The 17,049-nt window shown below is 38.9% G+C and overlaps 1 protein-coding gene across 2 annotated transcripts; it reads right to left on the bottom strand.

Annotated features, from left to right (window-relative positions):
* Positions 1-10,365: 10,365 nt before the first annotated feature.
* LOC147603126 (allene oxide cyclase, chloroplastic-like) lies at positions 10,366-13,008 on the bottom strand. Of its 2 annotated transcripts, none has more exons than XM_086797165.1 (5): positions 12,674-13,008; positions 12,268-12,467; positions 11,697-11,836; positions 11,301-11,444; positions 10,366-10,937 (listed from the first exon to the last, which is right to left on the bottom strand). In XM_086797165.1, the coding sequence occupies exons 1-5, from the start codon at positions 12,964-12,966 to the stop codon at positions 10,686-10,688; spliced, it is 1,029 nt and encodes a 342-aa protein (XP_086653291.1). In that variant the 5' UTR covers positions 12,967-13,008; the 3' UTR covers positions 10,366-10,685. The 2 variants fall into 2 exon arrangements, with proteins under 2 accessions (XP_086653291.1, XP_086653290.1); XM_086797164.1 differs by having other exon boundaries at positions 11,697-11,857; positions 12,674-13,005.
* Positions 13,009-17,049: the final 4,041 nt, after the last annotated feature.

The following is a 17,049-nucleotide window of genomic DNA, read 5'->3' as shown; positions in this document are numbered from 1 at the left end:
AGATATGTGAAGACCACAGCACATTATGGTCTATTTTATGAGAGTGGTAAAAGCTTGGACATACATGGCTACACAGATGCTGATTGGGCAGGTAGCGTATATGACAGGAGGTCTACGAGTGGATATGCTTTTACACTTGGAAGTGCTGTGGTGAGTTGGAGTAGCAAAAAGCAACCTACAGTTGCTTTATCCAGTACAGAGGCTGAGTACAGAGGTGCAGCCATTGCTACTTGTGAGGCTATATGGTTAAAGAGTCTCTTGGCAGATTTATGTGAGCCTCTTGATGGGAATGTTGTCATTCATTGTGACAACATGAGCAGTATACAGTTGGCAAAGAATCCAGTGTTTCATGCGAGGACCAAACACATAGAGGTCCATTATCACTTTGTCAGAGAGAAGGTGCTGGATGGTACAGTTGATCTTCACTATGTTAAGACTGATGAGCAGGTGGCTGATATCTTCACGAAGCCACTTAGCAGGGAGAAGTTCGAGTACTTCCGGACTATGTTGGGAGTACATGGGATGAGCTTGAGGGGGAGTGTTGAGAGCCTTGATATCCCAAGCTCATCTACATCTTCATCGGCAGTACATCATGAGCTTGAGAGGGGCTGTTGAGATTCAACCTCGATGTCAGTGTGAGCCAGCTATGCTATGTGCTGGCAGATTAGGTAGGAACATGTGTGAGACATAAATGACCGCGTGTCCAGCTGGTCATAGTGTGTGGACATTAGCTAGGGTTAGTAGAGTGTGGACACAACTCATTGTGTGTTGTGTGGATTATGGATTAGTGCATTATGCTTTGTGTGAGAGTGGACATGGCTTCCCTCTATGGTTAGGGTTTGCAATAGACATTAGGGTTTGCTCTTGTGTGTTTGTCTCCTCCCCCTCTACCGATCTTTCAACACTTATTTCCCCAAACCTACTTTTTCATTTCTTACCCATATCAAGCGATTGCTCCTTTCTTGGATATTTGGAATCCTTCAATCGCTTCGTTCCGTCCTTTTCTTGATTGCCCGAATCAAGCGATTAAGCTTATCCGACATTTTTGGATTTGCCTCATCGCTGCGTTCGGGACTCCTTCATTTGCAATTTCCTGAATCAAGCGATTATCCCTTTTCATTATCTTTGGATTCGCTCTATCGCTTCGTTCGGGCCACTTTATTTTTTATCTTATTATTCAAATCTATTCCATCGGGTCTCTTTTTTTAAGCTTCAATGGCAAGGACAAAACAGACTGCAAGGAAAGTCTACCCACCTTTGGAGACTGAAAAAGCTGAGGACAAACCAGGACCTTCCAAACAAGAAAAGCCTCTTCCAAAGCCTCGTGCGAGGGTGACAGCAAGAAAGAGATTGAATTATCAGGTGAAGTCCTTAAGAGAGATAAGAGCAGCACAGAAGTCTACTAGTCTTCTCATCCCTCGACTGCCATTTACTCGGGTTGTCAGGGACATATCAGAAAGGTTAGTTGGCAACATGAGAAACACAAATCTTCAGAAAGTGCGATGGGAGACCCAGGCCCTCATGTGTCTTCAAGAGGCTACTGAAGATTTTTTAATCGACTTTATGAATGATGGATACATTGCTGCTGCATTTGCTCATAGGATCACTCTTATGAGCAAAGATTTTGTGCTTGTGTCCAGACTTAGATATAAGTTTGACAAAGCTTTAGAGCCCATTCCAAGTCAAGATATGAGAGCTTTTGAAATTCTTAATATCCCTCCAGCAAGGCAACCCAAACAATCAGTTGTAATTGAAGATATTTCTCATACTTATAGTACAAGAAAAGCTCAAGATATCAAAGAAGAAGTTGAGAAAGAGAGAGAGCAGGAGAAGATTACAGAGGATGCCATTCTTTCTCAGCAAGCTGAAATTCTCCATGCATCCAATTCAGAGCTTTATCAGAATGTGACAGGTCAAATGATAGTAGATGTGTCCATGCATGGAGAGGATGAGGTTTATTGTGACATTGCCCCTGAAGACACAAGTATGCTTGTGAATCAGAATATTGAGATATCTGACACAGTCCTCTTCATCTGTCTGAGGTTTGTGTGGATTTGCTTTTGTTTTCTTGATGAATTTCTCAGACTCCATATTTTGTTGACATGTTTTGTTTATGTCTCCAGATGTCTTATGAGGGATCTTCATGTTTTGTTTATGTCTCCAAATGTCTTATGAGGGATCTTCATGAATCAATGGCTGTGCAAGTGACCATTCTTGATCCCCTTGTTACACAGTGCCTTTTCAATAGGCAAGGGGATCTTGCAAGTTTTCTCAAAAACTTTGATATGCTTACCTGCAATTACATTGTATACCCTTATGTTGAAGTGTAAGACTCATACTCAATTATCTTTTGCCTATAATAGACATTACAATATTCATAACTAATTACATTATTCATCTTATCACAGAGGCCATTGGAGTCTTATTATCTTTATGAACTCTTTAGCATCCATTCATGGGAGAAGTAAAATGTAAGAATCAACTTTTCCATGGTTTATGTTCTAGAACAATTTCTTGTATGTTTTCAATTATTTGGTTGACCCTCAATATTTTATGCTTGGAGTGCTGCCAAACTTATCTTGAGTTTTCTAGGTTCTACCTATGTAGACTACAAACTTGAAGATTTTAAGTACTACAATCAGGAAGTTCCTTTGCAGAAAGACTCAACATCTTGTGGATGGATGGTGCTTGCTAATGCTTGGAGATATCTTGAGTCAAGATTTAGAATGACAACACTTACTGTAAGTTCATGAATGAAAACCATTGATTGATTTAGTGAATACATTTAGTGACCTATTTTCTTACTTTCTTTTTTTCTTTTGTCTTAGTTGCATGAGTATCCAGATTCTTGGGTAAGTTGGGTAAGGGAGAAGGCAGTGTCCATGGTTTTGAACAGATCCATCAATCCATATGATCCTGATTCCCCCTTTCCACCTAATAAAGCAGCCAAGGATACAACTTCAAAGAAAAGGAAAAGGGAAAAGAAGGAAAGCAAAATCAAGGATGACTCATCCAAAAAGGAAAAGACCTCTGCTAAAGAGAAGAAGAAAAGAAAGAAGAGCCCTACTAAGAGCAGATCTTCCAAGGGGAAAAAGAGCCATTCTAAAGAGAAGACCCATTCTAAAGGAAAGATCCCTCAGGCTACAGAGAAGAGCCCTACCCCTCCTGCTAAAGAGAAGAGCCCTAGCCCTCTTGCTAAAGAGAAGACCCCTAGCCCTCCTGCCAAAGAGATGAGCTCTTCACCAGCTAAAGGGAAGACTCCTATCAAAGAGAAGATCCCTAGTCCTCCTGCCAAAGAGAAGAGCTCTTCTCCAGCTCAAGAGAAGACACCTATCAAAGAGAAGACCCCTGTCAAAGAGAGGAGTGCTACTAAAGGTCTTCCGTTTCACTCACCAGTGAAATTTAAAATTCAGAAGCGTCGTTTATCCAACAAAGATAGCAAGAGGGAAAATGTTGGCTCTCCATTAAATTTCTTTTTCATGTTCCCCAAGAAGACTGCCAAGTCTCCAAGGCCAACCTCCAAAGAACCTTCTCCAAAACCAGACCCCACTGCCAAATCTCCCTCGCCAACACCTGAAGGTCTCAGAGAAGAGCCCAACTTACCACCATTTGAGGAATTCACTCAAAAGTCTTCCTCTCCAACACCTCAAGAGCTGAAAACTCCAGAACAACTTGAACCTCAATCAGCAAAATTTGATAGAAGCAAACAGAAGAGAGAAAGATTCTCTAAAGATGTAGGGTCATCTCATGCCAAAAGGAAAGTTGATTTTGTTGAGTGATTCCACAAATTGGCTTCTGTTTTGTTCATTTTGTCCATATGAACACACCCTTTTTGGGACAATATTCTGTACTTAAATTCAGTATCAATAATTTGATATTCAAGTCTTAAACCTTGTTCTGTGTTGCGAACAATATGTTAACCATTTTTGTAAAGAAGTCAAGACGAAATTTAGCAAAATATATTGATTACATTACTGGAGAAATCCTTTTCAACTATACAAACTTGCCCTTGCAAGTGGCTCAAATACAACTTTTTTTGGGGGGAGACATGTGATGCATGAGGTTACACTCTCCATCCTTGTACTGACAACAATATCATCTACTTTGAATCTATATTCAGGTGATATTTCGTCTAAAAACTCAAGCGACTCTCTTACATGTTGTAGTCGTCAGTTTGATGTTACTATGAGTTTCCTGGGATCTATTAATGGATGGACTATGATGTTAAATTCAAACTCTGGACAATTCTCTTCAGAATCCAAAGGGACCCAACTACCAAGCTTGCTTTTCCATCTCCTATAGTCATAGCCCAAAACTAGGGATTGGCGACACAGTTGGTATGAGATAGACAAAGAATTTGGGCTTACTCTACAACACTGATTTTGTCCCCCATATGAAAAGTTTCCTTGGTACTCCATCCTTCTCCAAGTACAGTGTCCAGATCAGTCAGAGATAGTCTTCTATTAAGCCACATCGTTCTTGTCCTCTCCAATTCCAATGTTTTGAAACATGCCACAAAGACATGTATAGGCAAGAACCATTGAATTTTTATCCTTCTTGAAATCCTTCCAGGAGACATAGCTTTAAGAATATCATCTTTGATTTTGGATTTGAAGCTTGTTATGGTATTTGGATCAGGAACTTCCCATTCTAGTGACATTAATGTGGGAATAGGTATGTCATATAATTCTCCATAAACACCTTCTCTTGATGGAACCCTATATTCTGCAAAATACACAAATAAATCCACTGATTTGTAAAATGAAGGTGGTTTGTCTGCATACATGACATTTGCAATCCCCTTGTGAATTGCTTTGAATGTGCCACTTAAGCTCTCAACAGGCTGCCACTCCATAGCTGTTGACGGAAAGATAACTGAAATTAAACAAACAACAAATATATCAGAAGGAGAAATATTGTGTTGTATCAAATAGATAAAGTTTTGTTGAATTACAGTAAGAATGGAGAATTGGATGTCCATCCAAGTTCAACACCATGTCTTTGGCCATGTAGACATGTTGAACTTTTGCAAGCCATCCACATTGTCGGTCACTTTGAAGGCAAGAACACGACCTTTCCAATGGGATTTCACTTCATTTCGCTTGGTTCTTTTCACCCTGTGGTGGGCACCTTTGCAAGAGGGAAGCATTGTTACCCAATCATTCACACGAAAAGACATGGGTTTCCAAACACCATCTTCTCTCGTGTTATGAAAATCACAAGAAGTTATATTATGAGAAGGACGATGTGAGGACGCCATAGAAGCTCACAGATGAGAGAAAAATAGTGAATCTTTTGAATAGTGAATCTTTTGAAAGTGCAAAGAAAGGAGAATAAACCATATGCCAAAATGAAGGGAAGGTGGAAAGTAGACGTTTGAAAAAATTTGGTGTTTTGTCATTAATAGCGTTGTTTTCAAGGCTTGAAAAGAGGATTTCGTATCTTCATGCTTGATTTTTTGAAATAAAAAATGGAACAAGATGTCACTATTTTGGACCCAAACTTTAATGTTGGCCATCGTAAACGTCTAAATTTAGCTATTTTAGCCGTTCGCCACTAAAATAGAACCGTTAAGAAAACATTTAGAGGAGACAAGAATGCCATACTTTTGTATACGTGTCAATTCACAATTGGACAATTTCTTAATCCTTAGATTAACAAACAGCCCTTTTCTAGCCGTTTTTGGCCCTAATGTTTCTATGAGACTTGTATATAGAGATACAACTACATGGGTACAAAGATACTGATTGCACTGGAAGTGTTGCAGAGACAGGAGATCTACTGATGGTTTTATGTTTTCATTTGGGAGTGTTGCAGTGAGTTGGAGCAGTAAGACGTGGCAAACAATTACCTTGTCGAGTATAGAGGTAGAGTACAGGGGTGTTACTATAGAAGCTACTCTCGGTGATATGGGTGAGCCCGTGGGATAGGGCAGTTGTCATTTATTGTGACAACATGGGCAACATATAGTTGGCCAGTAACCCAGTATACCATGCTAGAACGAAGCACATTGAGGTACATTATCACTTTGTGAGGGAGAAGGTTTTAGCAGGTGATATAGATCTTGTTTATGTCAGCATAACGAATCAGGTGGCTAACATCTTCATGAAGGCATTGGGCATAGAGAAGCTCCATAGGTTTAGGAGCTTACTTGAAAACTACAAAGATATGCAAAGGAGAGCTTTACTTTATTTGTGATATGGAGTCACCAAGGATGTTACACTTGGAGAGCAAGAGGATAATAATTCACCCCGACAAGGTTGGTATTAAGGAAATGTTCAAACCCTTGGCAAAAATCTCAAAGGTGGTTGGATGCGATACTAGAAGAACAATACTTATGGATGACTCTCCATATACAAGGCTTGTGTAAGTTCTCCATACAAGGCTTGGGTAAGTTCTCCATCAAATCGCATATTTTCTTGTACATTTACTATAAAAAATAAGGAAGATAGCATTCTTCTAGGGGAGTTTCTGCCTTACTTTGCTACGTCTCGATGCAGCTAATGATGTGGCAATGTGATGAAGACTAATCGGTATGGACAATAGTCCATGATTGAGGGCCATGAAGATTTTAACAGTCTAAGCAGTTTTGATGAATGGAACGAGAAGAATCTTTAATGGTTAGAATGGAATATAGAACATGAAATTTTCCTCTTGCAGTCCAACTAAGGGAGAGGGGTGTAGGTGATAAGAGAAGGGTGTGTCCTCTGGGCCAAGTCATAGTGGTGGCGATCAATTGCCTCGACTTAATACATCACAAATAAGACTTCTCAGGGATGCTCCGCTTATAGCTAGGATAAATAGTATGAAAGCTATTCATTTGGCTAGGGAGCTAGGGTACAAAGGTCACTTTATCAAGCCACACGTTGCTAAGGACTACCTAAAGCTATTCATTTGTCTGGAGAGCTAAGATACAAAGGTCGCTTTATCAAGCCACATGTTGTCAAGGATTACCTAAAGCGACTACAAAATGCATATGGTTTCTCCTAGTTTCATGAAGGTATAAATGCCAAAGTTTTCTTTGATTTTATCTTAAGAGTGTATAGTTTCATGAGGATCTTACTTTTATGTTTAGAGCTGATTGGATGTGTCTTTTTCATGTAGATATGGAGGGGTGCAGATCTACATTCAAAGCATGCTTGCGTAGATACATATTAGAACATGATCCACTTGGAACACTGGTCAAAGGTTCCTATCCCAATCAATCAAGTGTTTCAAATTGGAAGTGTGATTTTTGAGGTGTAAGAGTAAACCATTATAGATGCTAGCCTAAGCTTGTTTGTGTATGATTCTGTCAAGAGAGAGGGACTACCATTCTCCATTATGGAGGTGACTCACACAGATATTGAAAACAATTGTGTAGAGCCTACCCAAGGGACAGAGAAGTACTCAATCCAAGAGAGCCGTAAGGCCTTTGCTGTGAAAAGGATGTGGTGTTCATTGTTGGTCATGTTTGGTATGGCAATGTGGTAGGGTTTATCAACAACAATAGAAATACAAATGTAAAGCCAAATATTTGTTTTATATTTGCCAGTGAGTTACAACCTTGGTCTATCTCTATGAAGAATGCAGACATTGAAAAATATGGGCACATATGTGTTGAAACCATAGATGATATACATGTAGAAGAGGAACTATTTGTAGACTATGAGTTTGATTAAAGATATTATACGTCATTACTAATTCAAATCACTACTTTCTTACCAATTGTGTAGTTATCACATAACCCCATGGGAATAATGGCCCCTCAAAGGGACTATAGAGCTATAATGGCTCTAGTACCATTCTCCCCATGGGGTTGTGGAGAATGGCACTAGTTCCAGTCTTCCCAAGAGAGACTATAAAGTGAGAATTTCTCTAGAATGATCTTGGAAGGGGTTATCGAGAATGGCACTAGTGCCATTCTCCCCAAGGGGACTATAAAGTGAAAACTGATCTAGAATGATGTTTGATTGAAATATGTGAAGTTGGCAATTGTGTATTAATGTAAAGTTACATTTTCAATACAAATCTTCTTTTGGGTCTTTGTAATGTGTTATACACGAAACATGTAAAGTTGTCTTTTTAAAATGAATCCTCTTAGTCTTAAGCTTTAGAGGTGCATATTAAATGTTTGTAAATACCACACGTGACTTTGTATCAACTACAAACCTTGCATTAGTCTTACATAACTATTTCATAATAATAAAGTGTCTAACTCCTTCCATAGATTTCTCACATTTCTCCTTACTCAAGTTTAGGATTTGATAAAATTGGCTTCAAAGTCAAGATTATTATCAATTGTGCTTTGGAGGTCTTTAAATGGTGTTTATGAACACCACTAAGGTTTATGAGATAACGGTAGCTCACTTAAACAAGTATGGGACCTGTGTGTAGCTTTGGAGATTTTGAAATGAATATGCTCACAAAAAAGCAAGTTTGGAGAATGTGAAAGTTATGGTGTTTATGAACACCACGAAGGTTCACTAGATGATGCTCACTCAATTGACTTTAGGATTTGATATAACTCCCCCTCAAATGTAAGCTTGGAAGTTGGTGCAAATTGCCTCAAAGTCATGATTATATGTATTGTGAAAATCTTTGTAAATGTAAATTTTCATACTTTTGTGAATGAAAATATCAAGGTATGAGAGTGGCATTGGTACAATTTGCTAGCCTATGCTCCCTTGCATGCCTATCTCCAAAAAGAGCTGCTAAATATTCGATAGATGCAAATGAAATCTCTATTTGGCCCAATACTAGTAAAAATAGCTTCCGCTCTATGAGCTCCACTGTGAAGTCAATCTTTGTTTCTTCCAACATCAGCACATCGCCTTGCTATAATTGTGGGATGATGTCTTCAATAGCCAATTGGGTGCATTGGTGTAATTCTCCAAGGTATACTTGTGAAGCACAGAAGTCCCACTCTACATTCACTTCTGCACTATTGGACTTGCACAAGCTCGAAAGAATGCTCGGACACAACCATGATGGAGAGCTTGGTAAACACAACCATAGCCTCAAAGGGTTTGAGAAAGAAAGAAGGTCTTACAAGCAAGGAAACAACTCGAGCTCCTAAGTGCAAGATCACAAAATAAAACATTCAAAAATTAGAAATCTCCAGTGAAGATAGCTAACCCAAAATTGCATGGCCACTTGAAAGCATCTTTCCTAAATAAACAATAATTACCACTCATACTGAAAATAGAATAAACAATTTCCTTCTTAATTATCCCACTAAAAGGTATCCTTTCTCGAAGAGTGATTCCATCATGATAATCCAATTCAATAAAATAGGTGGCTATATTCTGTTGAAAACAGGGTCGCAGGAGTATACACGCACAGTGAAGAAGCTCAAGGGAGCATATAATGAGATGATCGATAGATAATGAATATATGTTGTACAAAAATGATAAGTATACCCAAGATGGGTGTATCCTAGCATGGGGAAAAAAACTAATTTTTTACTATACAACATGGTCTCTCCATGAGAGACTTGTTTTTACGTTCAGCTACACTGTTTTGCTGAGGTGAGTACATTGATGTTTTATCCCATGATCAGTCATTCACGCATGAAACTCCTTAGACATACCCTCTCTCCCCCTGCCCCCCTCCTTCGATTAGTACGCAGGGTACCAATCCTACATGCATAAGCTTTTTGAACCATAGCAGCAAAGTGTCTAAAGCACATAAAAACCCATGATTTCCATTTTAATAGATATACACAGTTATGTTTGTAATAATCATCAATGACTGTGACAAAATAGAGGTAGCTCCTAATAGATGGTGCCCATAAGACCACATACATCACTGTGTATAAGCTATAGTTTTTAGACAACTCTAATTGAACCATCTTTGGAAAATGATACCCGCTGCATTTTTCCAAGAGTACAGCTCTCACAAACATGTTTAATAAGAGCTTCAAGATCTAATAACTCAAACACTATGTCATGTTTATGCAAATACAGCAAACTGCCAAAGTTCAAGTGACCAAAGCGAGCATACCATAACTAGCATCACCCATTGCCTTTGCGGTAGAAACTGTACATACAACATGCCTTTATCTTTCATATGCATCTAGCCTATAAAGGCCATGAGACACAAAGTACCAGAAGCAACAATCATATTACCGTCATAATGATCATGAACAATACATCTATCATCCACAAACTCAACCACTTAGCTAGCCTTAGTAATAGCAGAGACAGATAACAAGTTTTTATTGATCCTTGGTATACATAATACATCTGAAAGTGTGATTGTTTCACCATTTGCAGCAGTGATGAGAACAATTTTACCACCTCCTTTTACCTGATATGAGGAGTTGTTTGCAAAAGTAACAGTGTTTCCCTATGGAGCAGATTCAAGTGATGAGAACAAATTGTGATGAGAAGTAATGTGCTTACTAGCAACACTGTCAAAATACTAGATAAGTACATCTATAATAGCCATGCATACATCCTCCTTATGCAAAGGATTAAAACTGCAATACACAATGAAAGCCCAATCATCATGTGCATAGTTTCCGGAGTCTTTATTTTCTACATTAGATGTTGACGCATCGCTATAGCCATACGTGAGTCTTTCGTTTTCTCCTTGGTATAAAAGTGAACTACATTTACATGCACCTTGATACACAGAACTAGAAGCATTGAGTTATAATGTTTATCCTCCACAATGGTATGCTGGTGGTGACAGCGTGAGCATCAGTTGGTGAAGTTGGGTAGCGCGACTCCCGGTGATGAAGCATCAGGGGAAGGCTTCACATCTTTGGTTGGGGGAACAGTCTCCCATATCAATTCTGATGGTAGCTTGGGAATCCCACACAACTTGAATGTGTAGAACAGGATTGTTGGGTAGTTTACATTATGAAGTGTGACAGTCCCATAAACCCCCGTGAAAATGCCAGTGCCACCAGTGACAGCGAGAACCGTGTCTTCGTATGTTGTGTAAGGCCCCTGCCATTCACTCCAAGTAATTAACCAGTGTTCAAGAAACTCTTTTTAATGAACCTTACATGAATCCTTTTGAGGAGGAAATTATCATTTTGGGTAGGCATTTTCTTTATATTTTCTCTAAAATATAACTAAATTTTGAAATTTTTGAGGAGATTGTTTTTTTCTTCTTCAGTAATTTAGAAAAGGTTTTTCTTAAAGTTGAGCAAGTTTTAGGCTAAGGGGAACCTAGATCTTTTCCAGGGCCTTGGAATTAATAAATTAAACAGACTATCTGATATCTGCATTAATGATCTTTAAGGCCCTCAGGGGTACGGTACAGAGCGGCCCATGAATTAAAAGGGGAGATCTCAAGAGAGAAGTTGCCTGGACAGAAATGTGCCCCAAGTCACCAAAGTAGAAGCTGTATGTGGCTTCGAATAAGCACCCGCCTTTCTCCGGGTTGTAGCGCATTATCATGCACATCCCGGCCGTAATTCCCAGCCTTTTCTTCAAAGACCCATCAAAGAGCTGCAGCATTCCATCGCCAACGCGCATGCATTAGTCCAACAATCATGATCGATCATAATTAGTGTTAATTGCATGCTTAATCAAACACGAATATGGCTGCCGGAGAGACCCATGATCATTAGTGTTAATTGCATGCTTCATCATCCACTATAAATGCAACAATAACCATTTTCTTCTGTGCAGGACGGGATCCATCTCCACAAGCTTTCATGAAAACCATGCAACTGCAAAAGGCATATTCGTTTTAATTACCTTGTTTGTGAAGGGCACCAGATCCCCAAGTCCACCCACAAATTTCAGTCTCTGCCAATCAACAGCAGGTTTGCTGAAATGCAGGGTAGCCGGGCTGTTTCTATCCATCTCGTTGATCTCGTAGACCGTCAATTCTTGCACTGTTTTATAAACAAAATCTCCTTCACACGTAGAGAAACTCAGCACCCATCAAAATGAGACAGGAAAATAGTTGCCATTCAGCACACACCATTAAACAAAAGCTTATTACCATCCAGACGTTCAGTGAGAAGCTAATCACCATGAAGAGATTTAGGCCTTCAATTGTCATAAAGCTAGATGAAGATTTTGAAGCATGATTATGAAGAGATTTAGGCTAAAGATAAAACTAATCACCATTAGGTAATGGTTATAATTAGCTTACTGGAGAGGCCATAATTAATGATCAATTACGAGGATTTAATCACCACCATACAGCAACCAAAAGCGAGAAGAATAGCAATCAAATAGAAAGAATGGTTGTAATGATAAAAAATGATCAAGAGAGATTGAATCTGCAAATAGAAAGATCACTGAAGGTAAAGTTAAGCACCATCTTCAGCTTTTCTCGCAATTACGGTCGGGGTGCCTGCCGCATTGTGTGTTGATGTTGGAAGGCGGCTGCTGCTGGCCTGCTCAGGGAGAGGGCCTCGGCATCTTCCTCTGCGTATTAATCTTGTGGTCATTGGCAAATGCTTGACGCGAGTATGAGGGGAAAGAGATCCTTTGCCCAATCTCTGATTATAAGGGCACCTACATATTATGGTGGCGCCGACAAAATTAGAAGCTGAGAAGAACACCACTATATTGTCAGCAGTAATGCATTGATCCAATTTGGAAGAGCTCTGTGTGTGTGTGTGTGTGTGTGTGTGTCTCAATCCATCTTAGTTTTCAAGAGATTACTGTAATCATCCTAAAACCTGCAAGTATTAGAATGGCATGATAAGTAAGGCACTTACAAAGGCGGCAAGCAAGCTGCTGCTGAGGAATTAGTCCCGCGGGCATAATGATGATGGCGTCCCAACAGCATGAAGCTACTCTGGGCAGCTGCTGCCATACTTTTGTAAGGGGAATCAACAACAAACAGGTTGGCAAAACGCGAGAGAGAGAGCGAGAGAGAGCGAGAGAGAGGAGGAGGAGAGTCTGTTTTGCTGATAAATGTGGTGGCCACCCCGTTGGACAAAAATGAGAAAGCATGTGTTTTGCGCTCTCCTCTCAAAGAGGCCACGGGGATGTTTAATGCATCCATCATTCCATGCGTCCTGCATAACTTTTCCAGTCTCCAATAACACCCACCCACTCTGACAAGAGAAAGTGTTGATATTCTATCAAAGAAAAACCCACTAGCTAGTTTGGAAATTGGGAAAGAGAAAATAGAAAAAAAGAAACTCGTCTCGAAACATTAAAAATCTTGAATTAAAAGATGGATAATTGAAACTTTTGAAAGGACACACTAACCAACGCCAGACACATTAAAACAGGGACTCATGCTGCAATACCCAATAAAAAAGGACCAGTCAACACACATTTACATCACAGATTTAGTCCCACTTCCTATAATTATTCCCCCCCCCCCAAAAAAAAACAAAAAAAAGAGAGGATCAGTCAAGACCTTTACAACCTGAAGTTTGAACAACTTTCGTTTTCGGTTTACGAACACAAAGAAAAAAAGAAGAAGAAAAGGAAACAATAGTTATAGTTTGGGCTAATTGATTAAATTGTTCAGAAACCCAGAATCTAGATGGCCTACCATGGGCCACATCTTTCATGCCCACTACATGCCGTGGCCACATCTTTCATGCCCACTAGATGATATATTTGTAAGTGTATGGTGAGACTATGAACATCCATTATTCATGCACCATCATGCTTGAAAGGGTTGCTTTCACACACCCCATTAAAGGTAGCGTAATGTTTTGTATTTCATTAACGTGTACAGTGTACACTATAAAGACGATACCTTGATTGAAAGAAACTTGTCTTATTAAAGGGACTGGTGGCATCTTCAAAAGGATAGAATTTCCATTTGACCAATAATTCTCTCAGAATTCTATTCCCGAGAACCTTTTCTCAAACATCAAGGATTTCTTCAAGTTGGAGTTCCATCTGCCCTTGGGTTGAAGAAGTTAAGATTTCATCAAGCACATGATTCGGGCTTGGTATATACTTTTTAAGAAGGCTGACATGAAATACATTATGTACTTTGAGATGAGGAGGCAGAAGAAGCTCGTAGGCTAAGTCACCTACTTTCTTTGTAATCAGATATAGCCCACAATATCTGGGAGATAATTTCTTGTACTTCCCAAGAGATAGAGAATTTCTTTTTTGGCTCTGGGTAGGAGTAGAGTAACGGTGCATAAACACTATTAACCTTTTACAAAGGGGAAGGCTTCTATTTATAGGAAAAAGTGAGCCTCTAACCAAGCAAACTGATTCTAGAATTGTCCAGATTAGTGTGGTCAATTTTTAACCATTTTTAGGTCAGTTTAGCTTACTTTTTGGATCTAGTTGAAACAAGAGAGAGGAGAGATGAAAATATCTCATTATTTTTTAGTTTAAAACTCCTCCACACATTTGAAATAGGCCCCTCCTTCAAGAGGGGAGATCCCCACACTCAGGTGTCAAAAATGCATCATTTTTTCTAAATATCTCTTCTTTTTTATGGCCTGTACCCGATGGGTACCTGGGCACATGGTTCACCATTCTCTCTTTGTGTGTGTGTGCATTGTAATCCCCCTCCTCTCTCTTTCTCGCTCCCCTTCAACATTGTCACATTCTCTCTTGGAGCTCTCTCTGTCTTCCCCCCACAAACACACACACATATAGACTCTCTCTCTCTCTCTCTCTCTCTCTCTCTCATGGAGTGTAGTATATCGAGGTCTTCTCATATATATGTACATAAAAATAGTATATGTGTGTGTACCCATTTGTATATATAAATAGTAATTGATATAATATATGTACATACATACATACATACATACATATATATATATATATGTATGTATGTATGTATGTATGTATGTATGTATGTACATACATATGGGAGAGAGAGAGAGAGAGAGAGAGAGAGAGAGAGAGAGAGAGAGATTTAAAAGATATATAAATGGAGAAATGGGATGGTTATATTAGTTGGATTGTACACGAATATCTTTTATGTATTCAACCCAAAAGGTAAGACCATTGCAAACACAAGTTTCACCTTAGCCCATATATGATAGATTAAATATAGGCACAAACGTATGTCTCTTTCTCTCTCAAAATTGATATCATGTGGTGTCAATAGACAACTTGGCTCAACAAATGAAAGCAAGCTTCAGTTTCAATGTACAATAATTTCTCATCTTAGGATTAAAGAATGAATGCAAGTGTGTACAAAAATTTCTCATTTTAAGTGTCACGGGTGTGAGATTTTTGAAATATTTTATCATCCAATTTTTGTAAAAAGAAAGCTTATAGAGAAAGCTTAGGCTAAAATAGCCATGTAATCTATTTTTGATGGAATAAAATACCATAAAAATACTAAAGCGTGGATGGTTTTGGCGCACGCTTGGGGGGTCAATTGGGACCCAATCTGGTGTTTCTCTCTAGCTTTTGTATTTTTGTTTGCATGCGTTTCTCGTAGTCTATGTTTTCTTATTTTTTCAGTGGTATCAGAGCCTTGGTGACACTCCGTCAGATTATGAGACAACACAAGTTTCCACGAAGAGACACCGGTGCGACACACGAGAAACCACACAAGGCATCTAGTCCAATCATCACGGGCACTAGTTTCCAACAAGACACATCGGTGCATACACGAGAAACTACCAGCGTAGGCGACCCGGTCAACACGACGCCAGCAAGGATGGCCATTTCGACCGCCGGACCGTTCATAAGTGCCAACCCACAGCCACGAAGAGAGAAGAGAAGCCTCTCTCTCTCTCTCTCTCTCTCTCTCTCCCCCACGATGAAGACTAATCTTACACTTTTGTGCATCTTATACCTTCTCAACCACACGAACATGACGCCTTATGGGACTAAACCATAGCTGCATGGCAATGCTTGATGAGCCATGGGAGAAAGAAGAAGAAAAGAGAGAAGAAGAAGAAGAAAGAAGAGGAGAGAGAAAGAAACAGAAGAGGAGAAAAAGAAGAAGAGAGGGAAGGAAGAGAAGAAGAAGAAGAAGAGGAGGAGGAGGAGGAGAGAAGAAGAAGAAGAAAGAAGAGGAGAGAGAAAGAAAGAGAAGAGGAGAAGAAGACGAGAGAGAGAAGGAAGAGAAGAAGAAGAAGAGGAGGAAGAGAGAAAAAAACAAGAAGAAGAGGAGAGAGAAAGAAAAAGAAGAAGAAGAAAAGAGAGAGAAGGAGGAGAAGAAGAAGAAGAGGAGAGAGAGAAGAAAAAGAAGAAGACGAGGAGAGAGAAAGAAAAAGAAGAAGAAGAAGAAAAGAAAGAAATATATTAAAGAGATAAATTTTTATTATTATAAAAGGACGATTATTGTTATACTTACGTTGTTTAGACTTAATTGTTTTAGACATTTTCTCGGCTTTGCAAGAACTCTCGACTTAAGCTATGATCTCTACCATGAGATCATGTTGAGTTTTTGATGATTATCATCTTGACTTACACACGATAAGTCTTCATCTTTACCCAATAATTACATTTTCAGTTATTCATGAATTGTTTTAAATTCTCTATTTCTCTTAACCTTCTCATTTTGTAGCCAATAATACATCAAGGTAAGACTCTCTTACTTTTGGATTTTATTTTTATGTCATCAAGTTTCTACTTCTCTTAACCTTTTCATTTTGTAGCCAACAATACATCAAGGTAAGCCTCTCTTACCTTTGTATTTTATTTTTTTACGTTATCAAGTTTTATTTAATATTTTTTATGTCACTTATGATCGATGATGATGAAGAACAAGACTACCACGATGATTACTTCGACTCTTAGGATAACATATTCGTTTGATTATCTCTACAACGAATTTTATTTAAGACTTTTGCAAATTTCAAGGAGAGTTCTTATGCATCAAAAGTAGAACTTGGCCCTTCCAACTTGAACTATACCTTATGAAATTTTCATTATGAATTAGTTTGTAGTATGGGACACGAGATTAATCTTGTGCGAATTATTTTGATGCATGCTTATCTCTAGATTTGTGTGGGATAATTTCTAGTGGTAAGGGACACTAGAATTTATTACACATAGAAGTCCTTGATACAATGTCTCTTTTACATGTCTATGATGAATACTTGGTGATATTTATATGTGATGGATAACTTATCATAAATTGAGTGTTGGTTGTGAGTGAATCCAACTACTTGCTGCTGTGACACGTGTGAGATGTGTG

This window comes from Cibotium barometz, chromosome 65 (genome assembly GCF_041138505.1).
Source record: "Cibotium barometz isolate CiBa-2024 chromosome 65, ASM4113850v1, whole genome shotgun sequence".
NCBI lineage: Eukaryota > Viridiplantae > Streptophyta > Polypodiopsida > Cyatheales > Cibotiaceae > Cibotium > Cibotium barometz.
The sequence above is the reverse complement of the archived record's forward strand: the minus strand, read 5'-3'. Positions and strand labels throughout refer to the sequence as shown.